The sequence below is a fragment of the Leuciscus leuciscus genome (assembly GCF_965113295.1).
Source record: "Leuciscus leuciscus genome assembly, chromosome: 16".
Lineage (NCBI taxonomy): Eukaryota > Metazoa > Chordata > Actinopteri > Cypriniformes > Leuciscidae > Leuciscus > Leuciscus leuciscus.
The window spans coordinates 29615798-29636574 of NC_138740.1; the positions used below are offsets into that span (position 1 = coordinate 29615798).

The following is a 20777-nucleotide window of genomic DNA, read 5'->3' on the forward strand; positions in this document are numbered from 1 at the left end:
TCTGGTCATCAAACTCAAATTCAAGTCAACATTATGTTAATGTATTTGGTGATCGTCGTTAATGTACATTTAATCGTAGTAGAAAATTATTTATTAGGTTAAAAAAGTCTATAATGCTATGATTTATTAGGGGCCTCGCTAAGTTGTCAGTCAGTTTAAAATATTCCTGCAAATTATATGATTGTAGATCATTGAAATTGACCTGTATAACTTATTAACTTTAAATATGAAATATATAAACATTATTTAAATGACTTTTTAAGAGAAATATAAAGTAGGCTATTAAAGTTTGTTTTAAAAGGATGACTGAACCGTGAAGGAAAAGAGGAAATAAGTGTCCAGCACCTCATGAAGTTGGTTGAAAGAAAGTCCAGAGTGTAAAGAGCTACATAATAACAAATTACTCATTTATTTAATTAATAAAATTTAGGAAATTCGCATTTCTGAATGTGATGTATTGGATTAGTAATGTCCTCCTCTCTAATTATTGGATTGGTTCATATCTGAACGGGATGAAAATGTTTCCCCAGTTTCAGCAATGCCATCGGCTGATGGATCCTCGGCTGATCGTTTATTTTGTCCGACACACAATATGCTGTTTAACAACCACATTCAACACGTGGGGTGTGAATTCCCTTAAACCGTGACCTTTGTTGCTGCTTACTTTCTGTTCCACTGGAAGTTTCACCATTGCTGCTCCTGGACAAAATCTGTGCATCATAAACACCAGTGCAGTGACAGCCACACTTTTTTGAAAAGAAGATTAAGTTTTATCATACTGAAGTCTGAAATAATTTTAAATAAAACGAAACACTTTTAAGAGCAACAGATCTCTGTATCGTCAAGACAAAAGCCCTCTGATCTGCTCTACCTGTCCATCAGGTTCAGCACATTTCCCCATTTACAATTATAACAATAGATCTGCATTTGAGCGCTGACTCACTCCAGGCCAGAATGCTCTTTGTGATGCACCCAGCAGTGGGTTTGCTCTGTTCTTTTCAGCCTTTTCTAGTCTGTTCAGCCTAGACTGAGGGATGCTGACACAAACAGACGAGGAAGAATCATGTTTACTTTATTTGAATAATCAGTCCCGTACGGGATGGGTGAACCTCATGAAATCTGTCAAGAACATATGCAGGTCATATTTCATCTAAAAAAAACTAAAGAAAAAATTGATTTAGCAATTTCACGACTATATATATATAGGGGTTGGACAATGAAACTGAAACACTGTCCAATATAGTGTTGGAGGTTTCAAGCCTATATATGCAATCTTAACTGATTTTACATTCCATCAGTAAGAGCAGTGTGTGAAGGTTGAATTAGCAGAGCAATAGAACAGCTGTACATCAAATATTGCAATCCACACAACATAATCAGAGACATATCTGAGTTCAAAAGAAGACAAGTATCACTAGCGCATCTGTGACCAGGACATTAAGTCTTTTTGGTGTATTGAGAGCGATGGTATCCAGGGTAATGTCGGCATACCACCACGTAGGACGAACCACATCCAACAGGAGTAACTGTTGACGCAAGAGGAAGCTGTCTGAAAGGGATGTCCAGGCACTAACCCTGAATGTATCCAAAAAACTGAAAAATACAGCAGAATTAAATTCACACCTTGACTCTCCTGTTTCCAACCAAATTGTTCGTCAGGAGCTCCACTGAGTTAACATTCATGGTCGGGCTGCCAAAGGTTGACACTCGTGTCAATGCCAAGTCAGTTTCATTGGTGCCAATAGTGCAAATCTTGGGCTGTGGACAATGTGAAACATGTTCTCTGATGAGACCACCGTCTTTTCCCACATTCGTGGGAGTTACGGTGTGGAGAAGCCCCAAAGAGGCTTAACTTCCCGACTGTTGCTGCCCAGAGAGAAGCACGGAGTGGTGGATCAGTGATGTTTTTGGGCATGGCGTTCCCAACTGTGCTCGATGGGTGCTGCCAAGGACAAGCGAACCATTCCAGAGGACCATGTGCACCTGATGGTTCAAACATTGTACCCCGAAGGAGGTGCCGTGTTTCAGCATGATAATGCACCAATACACACACCAAGACTTGTGACAGAATGGTTTGATGTACATGAAAGTGAAGTTGAAAATCTCCCATGGCCTGCAGTCACTACATCTAAGCATTTTTGAGACACTTTGAGAGTATTTTGAGGAGCAAGTCAGAAAACGTTTTCTTCCACCAGCATCACATAGTGACTTGGCCAATGGTCTAAGAGGAATGGCTCAAATCAATCTGGCCAATGTGAAGAACTTGTATCTATCATTCCCAAGACGAATTGAAGCAGTATTGGCCGCAAAAGGAGGCCCTACACAATACTAACCAGGTGTTTCAGTTTCATTGTCCAACCCTTGTTTTTATCTATATCTAGAGAGAGAGGAATGTATGTTTACGTAATGGTAACTCATCATAAAAAAATTCTAATATTCTAAATGCAAAGTTCATTTTCTTATTTTTTTCTTTTGATTTTTGGGTGACCTTGACCACATGAGATCCACCTGCATCAACAAGCACCCACGCCACGTGGCACATCACAATTGAATCATGATTTTGAAGCAACACTTGTCAAAATAAATTGCACATGGAAAGTGAGCTGTTTTTGTACCTATAAAGGTGAAATTAAAAAATAAAAACAAAATGATAATGCAGCATTTTTATTCATAATGGGCCATATGAGGTCCCCAATAACCTATATATCTGGCCCAGAGACATCTTTCAAAAGTGATTCCATATCAGAGGAATATGCCTGATATAATTTGAAGGGTATCAACAGTAACACACTCATGTTTCTCTGGACTATCTTGATTGAGGTTTTTAGTACCGTCTCATGCCAGGTAAAAGCCTTTTACAACTGAAGACTGCTGTATATTTGAACACTTTAAAGAGTCAAATAAGGGTCTCTGGCAGCTGGGGCATTAAAAATCTACATCTCAACCTAAATGAATTGGTGTGATGGGAACTGACACAAAGTAAAAAGAAAAAAAGAAATGGCACACTCACAATTTTTAGGCAAATGTCACAAAACCTCTCAAGAACATATACAGGTCATGTTTCACTACAAAAAACAAAAACAAAACAAAAACCTTATTTTTAAATTAAAGTCTATTTATCAGACCATTATTGCAGTGAAATTGAGATTATAATTTTTTTGTAACAAAATTCAGTAAAAGAGGAGAAGAAAACAAAAAAACAAACAACAACAACTTATTGGTCCTAAATATAGGCTTGGTTTTCTCCAATACACAAATACATTTTTGGGGGATTTTGGGGTGGAATATGACCTGGACATTTTTTCATGACATTCACCCGCTGATAACCAAAGGTCAAAATTCAGTATCAAAACGTTATGAGGTTAGACATTGGATCTACATTTGAGCCAAAAAATTCTACCGGATTAAGATATGTTAATAAATTATGTTAGTAAAGTTCCTACATTGCACAGTTCCGCCTCTTTTTTCTGCTTTCCTCTGTCTAAAGAGAAAGCCATTCTCTGAGCAAGTTGGCCAGTATTTTAACAGACATGCACTTTACCTCTTGTGATCAAAGCTTAAAGTCCATTCAAAGAGTTTCTACTGGCCCAAAAGATGTGCCACAAGAATTCACAGTCTCAACTTCAGATCTATTGCACACCTATCACTTAAGGACACTACGGCTCAAAAGTTTGGGGTCGGTAAGATTCACTCATGTTTTCTAAGAACTCGTCTCTTATGCTCACCAAGGCTGCATTATTTGATTAAAAATGCAGTAAAACAGTAATACTGTGAAATATTACAATTTAACCGTTATGAGCTGTTATATCACGTTAAATCAATCAATTTCCTCAATTTGTAATAATTTACATGTATACATTTATATAAAAAAATCTTGTCTAAAGTGTCACATGATCCTTAAGAAATCATTCTAATATGCTGATTTGGTAATCATTATCAAACTGAAAATGGTTGTGCTGCCTAATATTTCTGTGGAAATGTGGTTCAGGAGTCTTTGATGAATAGAGGATTTATTTGAAATAGAAATCTTTCTAATCATAAAGGTCACTTTTGATCAATATTATGCATCTATGCTTACACAAAAGTATACATTTCTTTAAAACAAAATCTTACAGACCCCAAACTTTTGAGTGCTAGTGTACACCTCCATTTTTCTTCTGCTTCGTCCAATAGATTTCAGAATAAATCTCATATTAATGTGTTAACCTCAGTAGGGTGTGTTAATGTTCTCAATTTCTTTATTACAGATGGAAACCGACAGTGTATCTTTACAGATCTTTAAATATGTTTATATTAACATCTGTGATTCAGTGTGCCTGTGCAGTATTCGCATGTCATTTGTATGAAAACGTGGCGGCATCGTTTAAATTTTGCAGCTCCAGCCGAACTTACCAATTTCTCTTGCCAAATGTGTTCATTCCAGTGCAAAAGCCAACTGGGCAAACTTACATAATGCTGATTAGTTCTGTTAAAGCAGTTCCTAACCATAGAGCAAAGAAACACAATCTCAAAAAAGGACAAATGAAGAAAGATAAAGTATTTCCACCTGCCAAACATATAAACAATGTATGAACAAACAAACAGCAGAGACAGAATAGAGAGAGGGCACTTCAGTGGGGTTTCTGTTTAGCCATGGGTTGTATTTATGAGTGTTCAGGTTTCAATTTTCGAAAGCCTGCGTCCAGCAGCGGGAGATGGCAGCGTAATAGCTTCGAGTGTCACTCCGAGTCGGTAATCTGTCAAACCTGGCGTAAATGGGGCTCCGCTCAATTCTGTTTCTCCAGTCCCGCCCAGTCTAGCCGGTCACCATGGCAACAGAGACACTAGCCAATGCCGATTCTCGGAGGAGGGTTTTGGGCTCCTCCCACTCGTCACCGTTCTAAGATCACTTAACAGACATACAGCTGAAGAGGGATGAATGCACAGTTGAGCGGTGCCATCAATCCCTACTCCGAGAGGTATATCTTTATTAGGATACAAAATCAGTCGTCCTGTCTTAGAGATAAGAGAATCACATCCTTCCACAGCCAGGACCCCTCGGAGGGCCAGGGGAGGGGTGGCTCCAGGTGGACGGACTCTCGAAGCTCAGCTCGCAGCCGCTCGGGCCATCAGATCCTCCAGCGCCTTATCCTGGTCATTATTGTGCACGAGTAGTACCTCTTTAATAGTGTCTCTCTCAAAGCCCATTTCCCCAAACCGTGACATCAGCTGCAGAAACTCAAGAGCCTATGGGAGAGAATGTTGAGAATCATTTACCCACAACCTTGTTTTGTTTCAAATATTTATGACTTTTTATTCCATGGAATATAATGCAAAAGGTCCAGAATGGGCACAGGGATCCAAAAAGAAAGAAAAAAAAGAAAGAAGAGGAGACATAAAAGTAGCCGATATATTCCAGGGATTCAAAAACCGTGCAATAGCTTTGTGTGAATATAAAATGTTTAAGTCAATGTTAAATATATATTTAATGACATATTTGAACTGAATTGTTTACTGAACTGCCATATTTAAACTGAATTAGATTAAATCTGATTTTATAAAAAAAATACAGAAAAACAGTAATATTGCAAAAACTACAATTTAAAATGACTGTTCTCTATTTGAATATGTTTAAAAATGTAATTTATTACTGTGATGCAAAGCTGAGTTTTTCAGCATCATTACTCCAGTCTTCAGAGTCACATGATCCACATGATTTCTGATCCTTCAGAAATCATTCTAATACGCAGATTTGCTGCTCAAAAAACTTCTTATTATCAATGTTGAAAAACTGTTGTGCTGCTTAATATTTTCATGGAAACCAGGCAGGATGCATTTTTTTCAGGATTCTTTGATGAATAAAAAGTTTCAAAGTACAGCAAATATTTTAAAACTAACCCTTTAATAAAACATGTTAATGTTATTATGATTATTGTGAGCTAATGGTCAATAAAAGTTTGACCTTTGATCAGACAAGTTTTGTACTTTTGCATCTGAAATGAACTATCTGTAATGTTGCTGTAAAGACATTATATTTACCTCACAGACTCCTAAACGACACTTGGTTCATACAAAGTATAATTCTTTTTAAATTCTATAGGATCTATAAATTCTATAGGATCAGTGTTTTCAAGTTCACATGGAAACAAGTATAGATGCAAATGTATATTCAAATTAGTAATTCAGTCTTTGTGCGTATTTGTGCCTGTTCAGAATTCACCAACCTTTTCCTCAGAGCCCTGGTACATCTCCAAGCACTCCTCCACAGCAGTCACATCAAAACCTCGATCGCACAGTCGACTGAGAGTAAACAGGTAGTCCAGCACCTACGAATGAGAGAAGTGGAATAACAACTAAGTAATTAAAGAGTCTCATTTAATCGTTTACATAAACAACACTATCACAGAGACTGATAGTAAGGAGAACCAAGCCTAAAAAAGTGACCTGTTCCACATTCTGTCCTTGTCTTTGCATGGCTCTGAGAACACCCTCGTAAGAATAACCCATGCCCACAATTGTCTCCACACACTGTCGTTCACTGGGAGAAAGGCCGAGAAGGATCGTGGCAGCAGACGGATGGTTAGTAGCTGTGACCGGGTTTGACTGCAAAGACGTTTAGAAGAAAATTAATTGAACTATTTTCAACCTTGGCTCATTGGAATAACGTGGCTCTTCCTACATTGTGGCAAAACTGTAACATAAGTACATAATATAGATACAATTCACTGCAGTTTCCAGTTGAAATGACCAATAGTGGCAGTAAAACACCAACCTTTATTCCTTTTTCACAGAAATGATTATTATTATAGATTGGTTAAAGTCCCCCTGTAGTCAATAATTGTATCCCTTAAAATTGATCTTTGATCACCATAATGACATATTTAAACACTTTTTTTTTCGTGAAAAAACATTCTTCGTGCCTTAAAATAGCTTGAATGTAACTCTACACCCTTGCTTCATTTAGTACATGCAGATCTATGAATATGCTAATTAACCCCTCCTCCATTCATTCACACCAGCTCACAGATTCACTCGGTCAACTTAGGCAAACGCTGCACAATGGTATCGCTCTTAACCACGTCGGACACATACCGGTAATTCATATAATTAGCCTTTTGCTTGACTGTGTTATAAAACAGCTAATAATGTGTTGCTAATGTTACATGAACCATGTTCCCATTCGCCATCTCAGAGTCAGACAGCTGCCTCAGAATCCTTAGAAATGCTTTGAAACAGAAGAAGAGGGTACTTATTTACATATGATTTGGGAACGTGCTTTAGTTCACCCATTCTGATGTAAAATTCTGGCAGTACTTGAAGAGTGGATGGGGTCTAATTTACCCGTGGAACCATGACTATGCCTTCTTGGAGATATATCAGTGATACCCAACATAGCAAAAAATACATTTATCCTTATTAAGAGTGGTTGTATTACAGCTGCCAGGATGATTTTTACGAAATTGGAAATGCCCCAAAACCCAAGACCTGAAAGACTGGATTGATGGGATGATTGAAATTGCTTCATATGAGAGAATTTTGGGGAGACTGCATAATGAGCATATAAAAATGGTGTAAATGAATAGGACTGCTTAACAATTGTTTAATTTCCATGTGCTTTTGTTTTGGTTGTATTCCACTGTGACTAGTTGCTGAATGTGTAATTGCAAATATGATTACTGAATAATGTGGTGATGTACTCTGAAGTTTTGTTGAACAATAAAAAAGTTGAATTATAAAAAAGAAATGCTTTGAACAATTCAGAATGTCAGTGTAGAGAGGCATATAGTTCATCAGAACATCTTAATATACATAATTCACCTGCTATATTGCTAAATCTATCTGATTTTTCATATCAACAGAAAAATATACCGGGATAACCTGGCTTCTCTTGAGACTTCACTGCTTCAGAGCGGTCATAGTTAATGATATGCTAAAGCCCACCAGCAAATATGTGATTGGTTACATGGTAGTTTGTGACGTCTTTAGATCACTGCAGTTTTAAAGAGAAAATACTCAGCAATAGTTTTGACTTATGAATTTGCACATGGTTTGTCTTAAAGCATATTAAAAACACCACATAGACACATAAACAACATTTAAAACTTGATTTTCACCACAGGGGGACTTTAAGAAAGACTTGATTTACTATGTTATGACTTGATTTGTAGTGAATGATTTGTGAACTAATACATTTGGCGTTCGCATCACATAACCAGCTCCATTTGTATGGCTTTTCTGACGTAGTAAAATTGCTCGGTAGCTCACCTGGTACAGCTATTCAGCTACCATTTGATTCAAGTGAAATGATTCAAGAAAAAGAGCTCAAAGCAAGCTAAAACAGCATGGTTGCTTTAGCAAATACTTTGATGTCTCACGTTTGCTTATGTTAACACTATCGGATAAGATTAGGGTAGGGTTCAGTGTAGGGGCTATGTTATTTTCAAATGCGATTAAGCACGACTCACTGGATTTCACTTGGATACGTACAACAAGCAATGAAATAAAACGTTGCCAGATTCAAGTTCATGGGTTTCAGATAAAACTGAACACGCGTTTAGCACCACTCACTGGAGATTTTACTTAAATTCTGCGTAATATAATTTGAATTGTCGTCACATTCGTGTTTTTCCGCTGAACATAGGTTGACTATTTTACATGCTAACAATCAGCACTGAAATGCAAATGTTTTCATCTATTTTACGATACCTGCTTCGTTGTTCCATTCTGAGCATAGACAGGTTGCTCTTGGGGGAGTGTCGTGTTGGATGCTGTTCTCTGCAGGGATGGAGGCATGCCGTTGGACAGACTGCGTGGTGGGTAAACGCTGAGAGGAGGTTCTGAGGGGGAGTCTCCTGGGTCTGAAAGCTTGGGGAAAGTCAGTGAGCGAATATTACATGGGCGGTCGGCATCAATCTGTCGGGTCCCCACAACCCCACCTCGTTCTAAGTCCAGCAGTCCAACCAGTCCATTGGGTTTATGGAACATTCCTGCTTTGGCCTGAAGAGGAGGCGTAGTACTTGGAGAAGTGGGGCGATTTTCGGCTGGAGGAAGCTGAGGAGGCGAAATGGATGACTGCGGTTGACTCTGCAGGATATTTCGCAACTCTTCTTTGTCGTCCAGTGTCTTAAGCTCAAGTTTGTCAAAAGGGTCCTCCTCTCGCTCAAAGTCAGCTAAGTTCAGACTCTGCGGGGCCGGGCTGCTAGGTGCTGGTTGCGTCGGTCCAAAAGAGGGGGCTGGGAGAGGCGTAAGGATTGCGTTGTGCCACAGGCCAGCTAAAACCGGGTTCAATGCTGGTGGGAGAACGTCCTGCTCATCAGAGGGGCGGGCTTTCTTCCCCCCAACCAATCCGACATCTGCATCCTGAACAGCAGCCTGCCTTTCATTTTCAGAGTCCACCCGGGCGACCTCCGCCGCTCGAGCTTCGGCGGCTCGTGCTTTGGCAAGCTCCTCCCCCCACTGAACGCTCCGTCGCTCTAGACTGAAGTCATACTGGAGTAAAAGCAAAGCATTCATTATTTCTGACCAAAACACTTATATGATGAAAAGTTAGAGGGAAAATCCGACTTACTTGCAGATCTAAGAGTTTGGAATTACAGTCGGACAAAGAGAAGCCGATGGGAAGACCCACTTTTGAGGGACAGCGGAATTTCTCATTGAGCTTGAAGGGAACATCCTCAAGGTAGCTGACGGGTCCTTGAAACATCAAGTAAAGTAACAGAAGAACAAGGAAACCAAATGAGTTAAAATTAGCCATTTAAATGTTGTATTTTTAATTTTGTGGTCTTTTTAAAATATAATAAACAGTCATGACAGCTGCTTGGCTGACTCACCGTTGTTGTGGATATCTGATCCAGACTTCCTCGCAGCCATTTAGAGTAACTAAAGAAATAAACAAACAACATAAATTCACACAAACTGAGGACAGTTACCTATTTTCTCTTCCTTGGTACTTTGATTTTCCTCTACAGAAGTTACTATTTTGACATAAGAAATTACAATATATATATCCTATATCACATAACAAGCAAGTTTTGAGAAAATATTTTGGAAACAATTTGCTGAGAAGTATAGAATTAGAATTATATTGTTTAAGATAACAACAGAATTGCTTGGTTGTGAGTGATTATGCCAACACAATACTAAAGATATTTAAGACTCTACTGAAATATGCTATTTAAATTCAACGTTAAGAGCTGTAGTAATCTTACTATTGCTCTTAAATACAAAGAATTACACAAACTAAATTGAAACTATGTCATAACCAATGGAAAAATGTTTGACCTATATATATTATACACTACTGTTTAAAAGTTTGGTGTCAGTACAATTTTGAAACTGTTGTTTTCAGGCCAGGGCTGTATTTATTTGATTAAAATACAGCAAATTCAGGAATATCATGAAGTAATATTACAATTTAAGACGAAATGTATTCCCCTGACGGCAAAACTGTCATTGTTGAATGCTGAAAACAGAAGTGATACTTTTTTAGGACTGTTTGATGAATAGAAAGTTCAAAACAAGAAAATGAATTTTTTCTGGAAAATCTTTACTGGCACTTTTAAACAATTTGATGAGTCCTGACTGAACAAAAAATGTATTTAAAAAAAAAATCTAATCATGTATTGTGTATATTGTTTGCATTAATTACTCTTTACATAACATTTATTCTCAAGTGTAAAATGCATACCGTTTTAAGTTTAACAGTTAACCATTCCCAAAACAAATATTGAAAAAAATACAAAACAACAATATTAATGCATATTAGGGCATGTTGTCGTTGTCGAATGATTTGATTACGTCAAAATGTAAAAAAGAATGGCTGCATATTGGTAATCGGATACTTTCGAACATTTAAAAACACAATATTGTCAGATCACTAGAAAACAAAGCATTGACATAGTCCAAACAGCATTAAGTTACAAGAATCGCTTGGACTTTTCTTTTGAAACTGTAAACACACAAACTTCTACATTTACAGGAAGTTTAGCACAACTGACAATCTGTTTCATGATAACCAGAGAGGGAACTAGCCCAAAACTGTATCACATGCTGACATACAGGCTGATAAAACCGGTTTTGAAGTCAATTCACCACCCATGATGTCTTACATAAAAAAGCATAACAGCTGATCGTCTGTTATTACTACATACAGCCAACAGATTTGTTGCGTACTAAAGACAATGAAAAATGCATACAGACAGCAAGCTAGATGAGTCCAATACCAGTTTAAATTCAACAATAAATCTTTACATATACTGATGAGACAGTCTTTCGAAGTTGATTTACATTAAAACTGGATGATGACATATTTGTTCCTGGCATCTTACCAAGCTACTACGATTTTCTCTTTTCGATCTGACATGTCAATCAAATAACGAAAATATGTATGATCTAAAATCAAAGATTTGGTACTTCAGAACTAGAGAAGCACAGAAATTAATGTGGACACCTGGTTAAAAACAACTGTCTAGTTTTGTTTCAGTTCAGGTTAGTGAAGCGACCTAACAGGGCCCGACTTCCTCTGCCACCGCCCCTCAAACTGTCCCTGCACGTCCCACCGGTGTCCTTACCAATATCTGCTCTGTCTTCAGTCTCCGAATAAGTCTCTCACTTGTCCTCGGACAAACAAGCTCCGGTCGACGCTCTCAAATGAGGAGATTTACTGAAAACCGAGTATATTTCCTGCTTCATCGCGGAACGCCATCTTGGTTTGACCGCCTCCTTCGGTTCCTGTGTGACGACATGCGTTGCCACTGAATGATTACAGATTCGACCAATCAGCGAGGAGCAGTTTAGGAGACGTCATCTGTGTCGGACTTTGCACATGGGTTCAGCACGGGTTTGAAAAGGAATGTTTTGATCTATTTTAGTTTGTTGGATATTGTTGGTTAGTCAACTGTTATAATATAACCATTGAGTAAAACATTGATAAAATAGATCATTTGTGTTTGTCCATACACTTTCAAAAAGTAGACCAGTTTTACTATCCATCAGCTATCTATCTATCTATCTATCTATCTATCTATCTATCTATCTATCTATCTATCTATCTATCTATCTATCTATCTATCTATCTATCTATCTATCTATCCATCCATCCATCCATCCATCCATCCATCCATCCATCCATCCATCCATCCATCCATCCATCCATCCATCCATCCATCCATCCATCCATCAGGCTACACATTAAAGTTTGATCAACTCATACCAAAAAAACTCTTTAAATTTACATTATGCAAAGTAGATTATTTTGACACGATAAGGATGATATACAGGCAAACATAGTAAGGCTTTTTTGAGGTAATTTAATTTAATTTCCCCTTACTTTTCCATTTTGATTTTGTCTTATTATTATTTTTGTCTTATTATTATTTTTATTATTAGTATTTTTAAAATCTATATTACTTTCTTACGTTTACATACTTACAAATCGACTAACTCTTCTCCCCTTAATTCATATATATGTATATATATATATATATATATATATATATATATATATATATATATATATATATATATATATTATATGCACATTACTACCTATGTAATAATGCATAACATTATGATGTGTAGGCTACATGTAATATAACTCTATGGGAGTGTACTATGGACTGTACTGTACTACTGTGTACACTAACCCCAAGTTTCCCCAAGCAGAAAATTGTTAAGCCTAGTCCCAGACTAAAACATTTTTGAGCTGTTTTAACTGAAAATAACTTGCAGTGACATATCTTAAAATATGAGAGTGCCATTGCTTTGTCTCAAGATGCACACCAGTAATGTTTTCTTCAGAGACGCGTTTATAAAAGCTACTTAAATATCCTAATTGAACTAAGGAATACCTGAAATAATCTAAACCCTGATTGTGAAAACGGGCCTAAAAGTGTATTTACAGTTGAGTGTCTTGCGTCATGACGCACACGCGTAAAGACGTATTCAGGCACGCACAGTGATAACCGGAAGCATCAATAGACGCGATTGAGAAACGGCGAAAGAAATCATCACCTGTCGACTTCGTTCATATCTGTATCTCTACTGCGCTCTCTTTAATCTCCATATCCCACTACCATAACACCCATACCATTACGTCAATTCGCTGTCGAGTCGGTCTGGACGGATAAAGCAGAGTTTGCAGTGTAATTCTGTGCGCAAACGGGGGGTTTTGAAGGTGCGTTGAAGCCTCGCACCAGAACAAATGTAAACAAGCAGCTGATCAGCTGTGCGGCCGAAGACCCGCAACGAAACGGCGTGATGACAGCGACCTGCAGGGTTTGACAAACATATTCTGCACCATATAAAGCGAATTTAGAGGTTTATTTGCATGCTGTAGAGTTTTTACGCGTTAGGGCAGTACACGAGGACAACTCCCGACCCATCGCCTTCACCTCCATTGCGGGCAGCAGCAGATACAGAACAAACGGCTGCTTTATTTTTTTACTGTTTATAAGGGCGGTAAATTGATTGAATTGTCTTTATTTCTGCTTGAAGACTGGACTACTTCACGGCTAAAAGGAAAAGCAACAGGATTCGAAAAATAACAAAGGAAAATTGATGTTAACAATCCCTTCTGGGCCCCAAGGAATAAATAAATATCAGCAACGTATTAATATTTACATGAAGCTGGAAGTTTAAGGAACTCAAACATCACATTTCCCGAGGAGCTGCGCTGGTAATTAACAGTTTATCAACGTTTTTATTTATCAGAATGTTGTTGCATAGTTTTTGCTTAACGTTACTAATCTAATCATAATTTTGTAAACAAGTGTTTTTCTTTTTTCTTTTTGCAATTTTCTACACCTCTCTCTCTCTCTCTCTCTCTCTCTCTCTATATATATATATATATATATATATATATATATATATATATATGAAGAGTTCAGATCCAAAAGTCTCTAAGTGCCATCTGAAATTTTCTTCTAGAATGATAATTTTTATCAAGCTCATATATTTAAGTTCAGTAATTTCACTTAAATGGCAATGAAAATTACCTATACCTACATTTTCAGATGGCACTTAGAGGCTTTTGCATCTGAACTCTTCATATATATATATATATACATATATATACACACATTAGTGCTGTCAAATCGATTAGTCGCATCTAACAAAAGTTTCTGATGTTTACATAATGTGTGTGTGTGTGTGTGTGTGTATATATATATATATATTATTTATAATGTCTGTGTGTGTACACTATATCTTTTTTAGTAGTAATACCTCTGTTAATACCACTATGCATAAATAATGAGTTGAACAGCAAGATATTATGAAATATTATTATTGTTGTCATAACGGAATTGCTAAAAAAAAACTATAAAATAATATATTATCTGTAAAAAAAACAAAAAACTCCACATTTTCTTTGAATCCACAGTAAGGCTGAAGGATTGGGACTGTCATGGCACACCAGCAAATGCCGAGCTCTCAGAAGGCTCTGATGCTGGAGCTGAAATCCCTGCAGGAGGAGCCAGTGGAAGGTTTCCGCATCACTCTGGTGGAGGAGTCGGACCTCTACAACTGGGAGGTGGCCATCTTTGGCCCTCCAAACACACTTTATGAAGGGGGCTACTTCAAGGTAAGCCTGAAAAAATGTTCTTGAATGCTTACCATCGGACCAGGGTGTTTCGAGTCAGATCAACATTCACAGTTTTTAGAATTATATTTCATTTTATCTCACACCCCATGTTCTCCCATGTTTTGCAATCTCTAGTTCTTCTCTCCCTGGTGGTGTGTTCCTTATACTCTAGATCTCTATTAATAGCCTTGACAGATATTAATGACATCTCAATATGAGAGCTAAAAAGAGAAGGACAGTACGTTTCAACCATATCCCCCATAGTTATTTATTCTCAGTGGAATATTATCATCTGCAATAGTCAGTACTTTCACAGTGACGCATCATCAACTTTACCACAACAGAGTTCCTCCGCATTCCTTCAGTTATATTATTGTACCATAACAATGCCACAGGTCACAGTCTTTGATGTTTTAGTATTAAAGAGTTTATGTTAGCAATTCAGTTTGACGGATTCATATAGTTTTAAAATGTGTCTTTATCTGCACATAAAAATAAACAATAAAATATAATACTTTTTTCAGTCCCTTACAAAGTTTTGTTTGTGGATTGATCCCTCATGAGTTTTGATCACCTTTTTGTCTGAATTGTAAAACATTCATTATTTTAATGTGGTGCATTTTAATGTGGTTTTAGCTGGGTGATATATGTGATACAGCATGTTTTGAGGAAGATTATGGTATCTTTGTGAGCACAGGCTTGGGTTCCACCCATCAGACAAAGTATTTGCATGGATATAAATTTTGCATCTTTGGGGAACAGCATTTCTAGTTTGTTATACATCAAATATAATGTTCATTTTACTATATATTTATGCAAGGTTTCCTGTAAAAAAGAAAAAAAATTCTAGCTTCAAAGAACTGTATCGTTTGTTCCCATTTATTCCTAATGATCCCTAATGAAGTTAGATTACATCAGGTTGTTGCTTTCTAAGACTTTCTAAGTTCTTTGACTGTGACACAGATCTTCATTCACACCGTCACAGTCACGCTACACTTAAGCACCAGCCAGTTCATCTGGTCACACATAATCAGCGGTCAACAACAGTAGCGAGTAGCAGGATTTCCAAAGGCAGAGAAGCAGCAGCACCGCACTCATGTTCAAAGCAATAGTTCACCCAAAAATTACAATTCTCTTATTATCTGCAGGGCTTCGAACATCAAAAAAGATGCAGGAGCAGTAAAAAATTACCATAAAAGTAGTCCATATTACTTATGGATCATATTCCAAGTCCTACAAGTCATACGTTAGCTTGTTGTGAGGAACAGACTGAAATTTAAGTGGTTTTCACTGTTATTCACTGCAAAGTGCAAACCATGAGAAACCTGCCATAAGCTCTACTTAGTGTGTTTGTGAGCAATGTCTGCATGAACTAATCACATTTTTTAAATTCTGATCCATTCAATAAATCAGTTCCTAAATCAGACTTATTGTCGCTCTAATCTAACTCACTCAGTTATCTGGTCGGAGGGGAAGATAATATGTTAAACTTTAATGATTTTTTTATGGTTCTTTTTGCAGCTTGAAAGACATTGTTTATTGTGCACTGTTCAAAATTTCTCCTTTTGTGTTCCATGTGAGAAAGAAAGTTTTCATTTTTGGCTGAACTAGTCCTTTAATACAGTACTCATAGCCAAATAACAGCGACTGCAGTTGTTATAACTAAACTCAAAGCCACAATCACTTTCAAAATCACTAGTGTTATAATAACCACAATCACAAAAGTCAGCACAAAACAGTACTATATCAACAGTGGACTGAAGAGAGTGCAGCATTTAACACAGCACTGCACTGTTTAGTTGAACTGTCGTCTCAAGCTCCCTTTTGGCACCATATCAGAAACCCGATGAAGAGTACATGATGTTGAGATTCATGAGCATTATATTTATACCAACCCTTTTAGTCTAATGTGTCCTTTCCATTTTGGGACTGATTTATAACGGCTCATTTACTAGCTATAATACGGCTCACATGCAAGCTAATAATGCTCCATGTCTTTTTCCCCAGGCCCATATCAAATTTCCTATTGACTACCCCTACTCTCCTCCGACTTTCCGATTCCTCACCAAGATGTGGCATCCAAACATCTATGAGGTGAACATACTTGTGTGTGCGTGCATTTGATGCGTGTTTACTGCACCACCAAATGGATTACAACAGCTTAAAACTTAATCATATAGTATCAATGCTGCAATTGTTGCTTAATATACATCTCTCAACCCCAGAATGGCGATGTTTGTATTTCCATCCTCCATCCTCCTGTGGATGACCCCCAGAGCGGAGAGCTGCCCTCGGAGCGATGGAACCCCACACAGAATGTCAGGTATTAGGGTGAAAATACCCACAATTACCCACAAACCGCCCTGAATGACTATGGCTATATATACACTACTGTTTAAAAGTTTGGTGTCAGTAAGGTTTTTTAATACTTCTATTCAGCAAAGGTGCATTAAATTCTGTCATTATTTACTCACCCTCATGTTGTTTCAAACCTGTGTGAATTTCTTTCTTCTGCTGAACACAAAAGAAGATATTTTGAAGAATTTCGGTAACCAAACAGTTTCTTGGCCCCATTGATTTCCATAGTATTTTTGTTCCATACATCAGTTGTTTGGTTACCCATATTCTTAAAAATATCGTCTTTTTTGTTCAGCGGAAGAAAGAAATTCATACAGGTTTGGAACGACTTGAAAGCGAGTAAATGATGACAGAATTATCATTTTTGGGTGAATTATTCTTTTATTAAAAGTGACAGTAAAGATATTTATAATGTTACAAATGAGTTTCAAATAAATGCTGTTCTCTTGTACTTTCTTTTCAACAGAGAATCCTGAAAAAAATCTATTAACAACAAAATATTAAGTAGCACAACTGTTTTCAGCATTGATAATAATAAAAAAAAAATTTTGGGCACCAAATCAGCATATTAGTATGATTTCTGAAGGATCATGTGACACTGAAAACTGGAGTAATGATGCTGAAAATTCAGTTTTGACATTACAGGAATATATTACATTTTCAAAATGTTTTAAAACATTTATTTTAAATTGTAGTATTTCACAATATTACTGTTTTTACTGTATTTTTTATCAAATAAATGCAGCCACAATGAGCATAAGACACTTATTTCAAACCATTAATAAATGTTACCTACCCCAAACTTATGGTAGTGTGTGTGTGTTTGTTTGCAGAACAATCCTGTTGAGTGTGATCTCACTGCTGAATGAACCCAACACCTTTTCTCCTGCAAATGTGGACGCCTCAGTCATGTTTCGCAAGTGGAGGGACAGCAAAGGCAAGGACAAGGAATACGCAGAGATTATAAGGTACCATCACTTTATCATTTAAACGACTTGCATTAAAAAAAAAAACAAAGTCAGCTTTTTCCATCAAATTATATTAAGTTTAAAGGTCAGTCTGTCACCTTTTTCCTGCTCTTGAATTTTTAATATAAACAAGATTTTGCTAGACCTATTTTACAGAATTTCACAGTTATTTATTTTGCATTTTTATTTTTTTCAAAGCACAATGTATAAAGTGCATAATATATGCATACAGTTAAATGATTCATATATTATTTGAGATGCTAGCTAAAGTTTTTAAACTCTAAGTATTAAACTTCTTTAATACTGTCTGTGCTACTACAGAACTGAATAATATTTCAAAGTGTGTGGCTTGTTGCATCAGACTTACAATTGTAGCCTATTGAACCGTAAAACGTGTGAAAAAAATCCATAGACTTACTTTGAAGTTGGGGAACTAAGACATTTCTAGAGATGAGAATATCATAGAGACATGTATGCTTTTGACCATTTAAGCTGTGAAGAATTAATTTGTTGAGTGTAGTGATCGGAATTCATCAACATACTAACACACAAAAACTCATTAGCAACTGTATAGCAATGCTCTAACAGCAACATGAGGATCTACAACATAGCAGCGCTACTTACATATTCTTCAGGAAATGCCAAAATTGAATTATACCTCTGAAGTTGGCTGAGATCTAGAGTAAACATTAGCTGAGGCCAAATTTTGGCCCAACACGCTTACATTGCACCATCTCACTGAAGTTTAGGACATACTGTCCTGAGTGTCTTTGTTCCACTTTGGGCAAGTAAACATTAGTGGAAAATTTTGAACTTTTCTCTTATTGACAATCTTTTCTAACAAAACATCCCTCAATAGAAAACTGAATGATTTTCTTGTTCTTTGGAAAAAGAAGTGAAATTATACAGTAACGTTTAAAACTAAAAGACTTTCTTTTTGAAAGAAGTCTCTCACCAAGGCTGCATTTATTTGATCAAAAATACAGTAAAAACAGTAATGTTGTAAAATATTATTGCAATTTAAAATCAGTGTTTTATTTATTTTAATGTGATTTATTTCTGTGATGGCAAAGCTGAATTTTTAAGCAACATTACACCAGTTTTCAGTGTCACATTATCCTTCAGAAATCATTCTAATATACTGATTTGCTGCTTAAGAAACATTTCTTATTATTATCCATGTTGAAAAGTTTTGCTGCCTAATATTTTTGTGGAAACTGTGATATTTTTCTCATGATTCCTTAATTAATAGATGGTTCAAAAGAACAGTATTTATTTGAAATATAAATTATTTATAACATTATAAATGTCTTTACTGTCACTTTTGATCAATTTAATGCATCCTTGCTGAATGATTTCTTTACCATTCGAAATTATTTGTTCTGTAATTTTTTTTTTTGTTGTGTGTATATTTGTAGACTGTGGTTACATTTAATGAACTGAATTGATTGTCTGACACTGTGTCTGCGTTGTACACAGGAAGCAGGTGATGTCCACTAAGGCAGATGCAGAGCGGGATGGAGTAAAAGTACCAACTACGCTAGCCGAGTACTGCATCCAGACCAAAGTGCCTTCCCACGACAGTAGCTCCGACCTGCTCTACGACGATCTATATGACGACGATATAGAGGAGGATGATGATGACGATGACGAGGCAGAGGCCGTTGGGATTGGCAGCGAAATGGTCGGGGACTGTTTTGGCGACGAAGACGACTCTGGCAATGAGGAGTCTTGACCTCCTTCCACCGTTTCCGTGACACTGACCTTCGCCTTCTCACTATTCTTTACCCCGACAGCCTCATGTTTCAGATTCTCTTTTCTCTTTTCCTATGCTTAAAGCTTTCATTTTTCACTCTGTTCCAAAAACCTTCAGATCTCTGTCCTTACAGCACCTCCCAGCTCCTCAGTAAAGTACACTATGGGTTCATAAAACCAGTCATTTGTAGTTACATTTCACATCCCACCTTCTCCTGCCTCTTAACCTCAGGGCTTTTGGATATTCAGAGCTTGTCAGGCCACCTTAAACATGTTCATTTAAAAAAAAAAAATATTAAAAACTTTAAGGGCTAGTTCCCACAAAAATTTAAATTCTGTCATGATTCATTCGCCCTTGTGTTGTTCCAAAACCTGTAGGACATTCTTTCTTCCATGGAACAAAAAAAAAAGAGACATTTTGAAGGATGGTTGAGCTGCTTTTTTCCATAGATTATAACCAAAAAATCCCGGCCTCTGAATATGCCTACTTTTCTGCTATATAGTAGGTGTAAAACAGTACATGAAAATAGTCTGAATTCATAGTATTAATACAGTAAATATCCGGATGACCTACTACTTCCAGCGAGATTCTAAAGTGAGCATCTGATGGACGCTTTACTATCCCATGAGGCCACGGGAGAGGAGTTGTGGCGTCAGCTGTGTTGCTTCACTGCCGTTCACAAGTAACATGACCGTTGCAAAGTTCGTTCTTCGTCAAATGTACTATGTGATTTCAGACAAGCTCCTAAAACGACACTATAAACACCATAATAGTATGACTAGTGAGCTATATTCTAAATATTTTGTAGCCATACGGTGGCTTCAGAAGAGGAATAGGCCAAAACTTAAGTTGTTATTCATTCTAAAATTTCATTTAAGCCTACATGTGCCAAATTTGCTTGATTCTTGCGGGTTTCGTAACCGAATTCAGTGTGCCAGTTTGAATCAAGGGAGCCACACAGGTTTGGAATGACATGAGGGTGAGTAAATAATGATAAAATATATATTTAAGGTAACTAACCCTTTAAACTCAACCATTAGCTAGTTATGCCTGGTAAAATCACCAACAAATGAATGTTCTGTTCTTTTCCCAGATTTTCAAGTATGTACAGATTCTTCATAACTGTCTTTACAGT

The 20777-nt window shown here is 37.0% G+C and overlaps 2 protein-coding genes across 3 annotated transcripts; one reads left to right on the forward strand and one right to left on the reverse strand.

The window, feature by feature from the left end:
- Positions 1-2648: 2648 nt before the first annotated feature.
- On the reverse strand, positions 2649-11727 carry ubap1 (ubiquitin associated protein 1). 2 transcript variants are annotated; one of them, XM_082141177.1, is made up of 7 exons: positions 11550-11726; positions 9810-9858; positions 9548-9672; positions 8686-9468; positions 6424-6582; positions 6204-6305; positions 2649-5226 (listed from the first exon to the last, which is right to left on the reverse strand). In XM_082141177.1, the coding sequence occupies exons 2-7, from the start codon at positions 9847-9849 to the stop codon at positions 5086-5088; spliced, it is 1350 nt and encodes a 449-aa protein (XP_081997303.1). In that variant the 5' UTR covers positions 9850-9858; positions 11550-11726; the 3' UTR covers positions 2649-5085. The 2 variants fall into 2 exon arrangements, with proteins under 2 accessions (XP_081997303.1, XP_081997304.1); XM_082141178.1 differs by lacking the exon at positions 6424-6582 and having other exon boundaries at positions 11550-11727.
- Positions 11728-12958: 1231 nt separating this feature from the next.
- ube2r2 (ubiquitin-conjugating enzyme E2R 2) lies at positions 12959-19974 on the forward strand. The gene is made up of 6 exons (XM_082140333.1): positions 12959-13654; positions 14360-14560; positions 16568-16654; positions 16786-16883; positions 17752-17886; positions 19366-19974. The coding sequence occupies exons 2-6, from the start codon at positions 14384-14386 to the stop codon at positions 19619-19621; spliced, it is 753 nt and encodes a 250-aa protein (XP_081996459.1). The 5' UTR covers positions 12959-13654; positions 14360-14383; the 3' UTR covers positions 19622-19974.
- Positions 19975-20777: the final 803 nt, after the last annotated feature.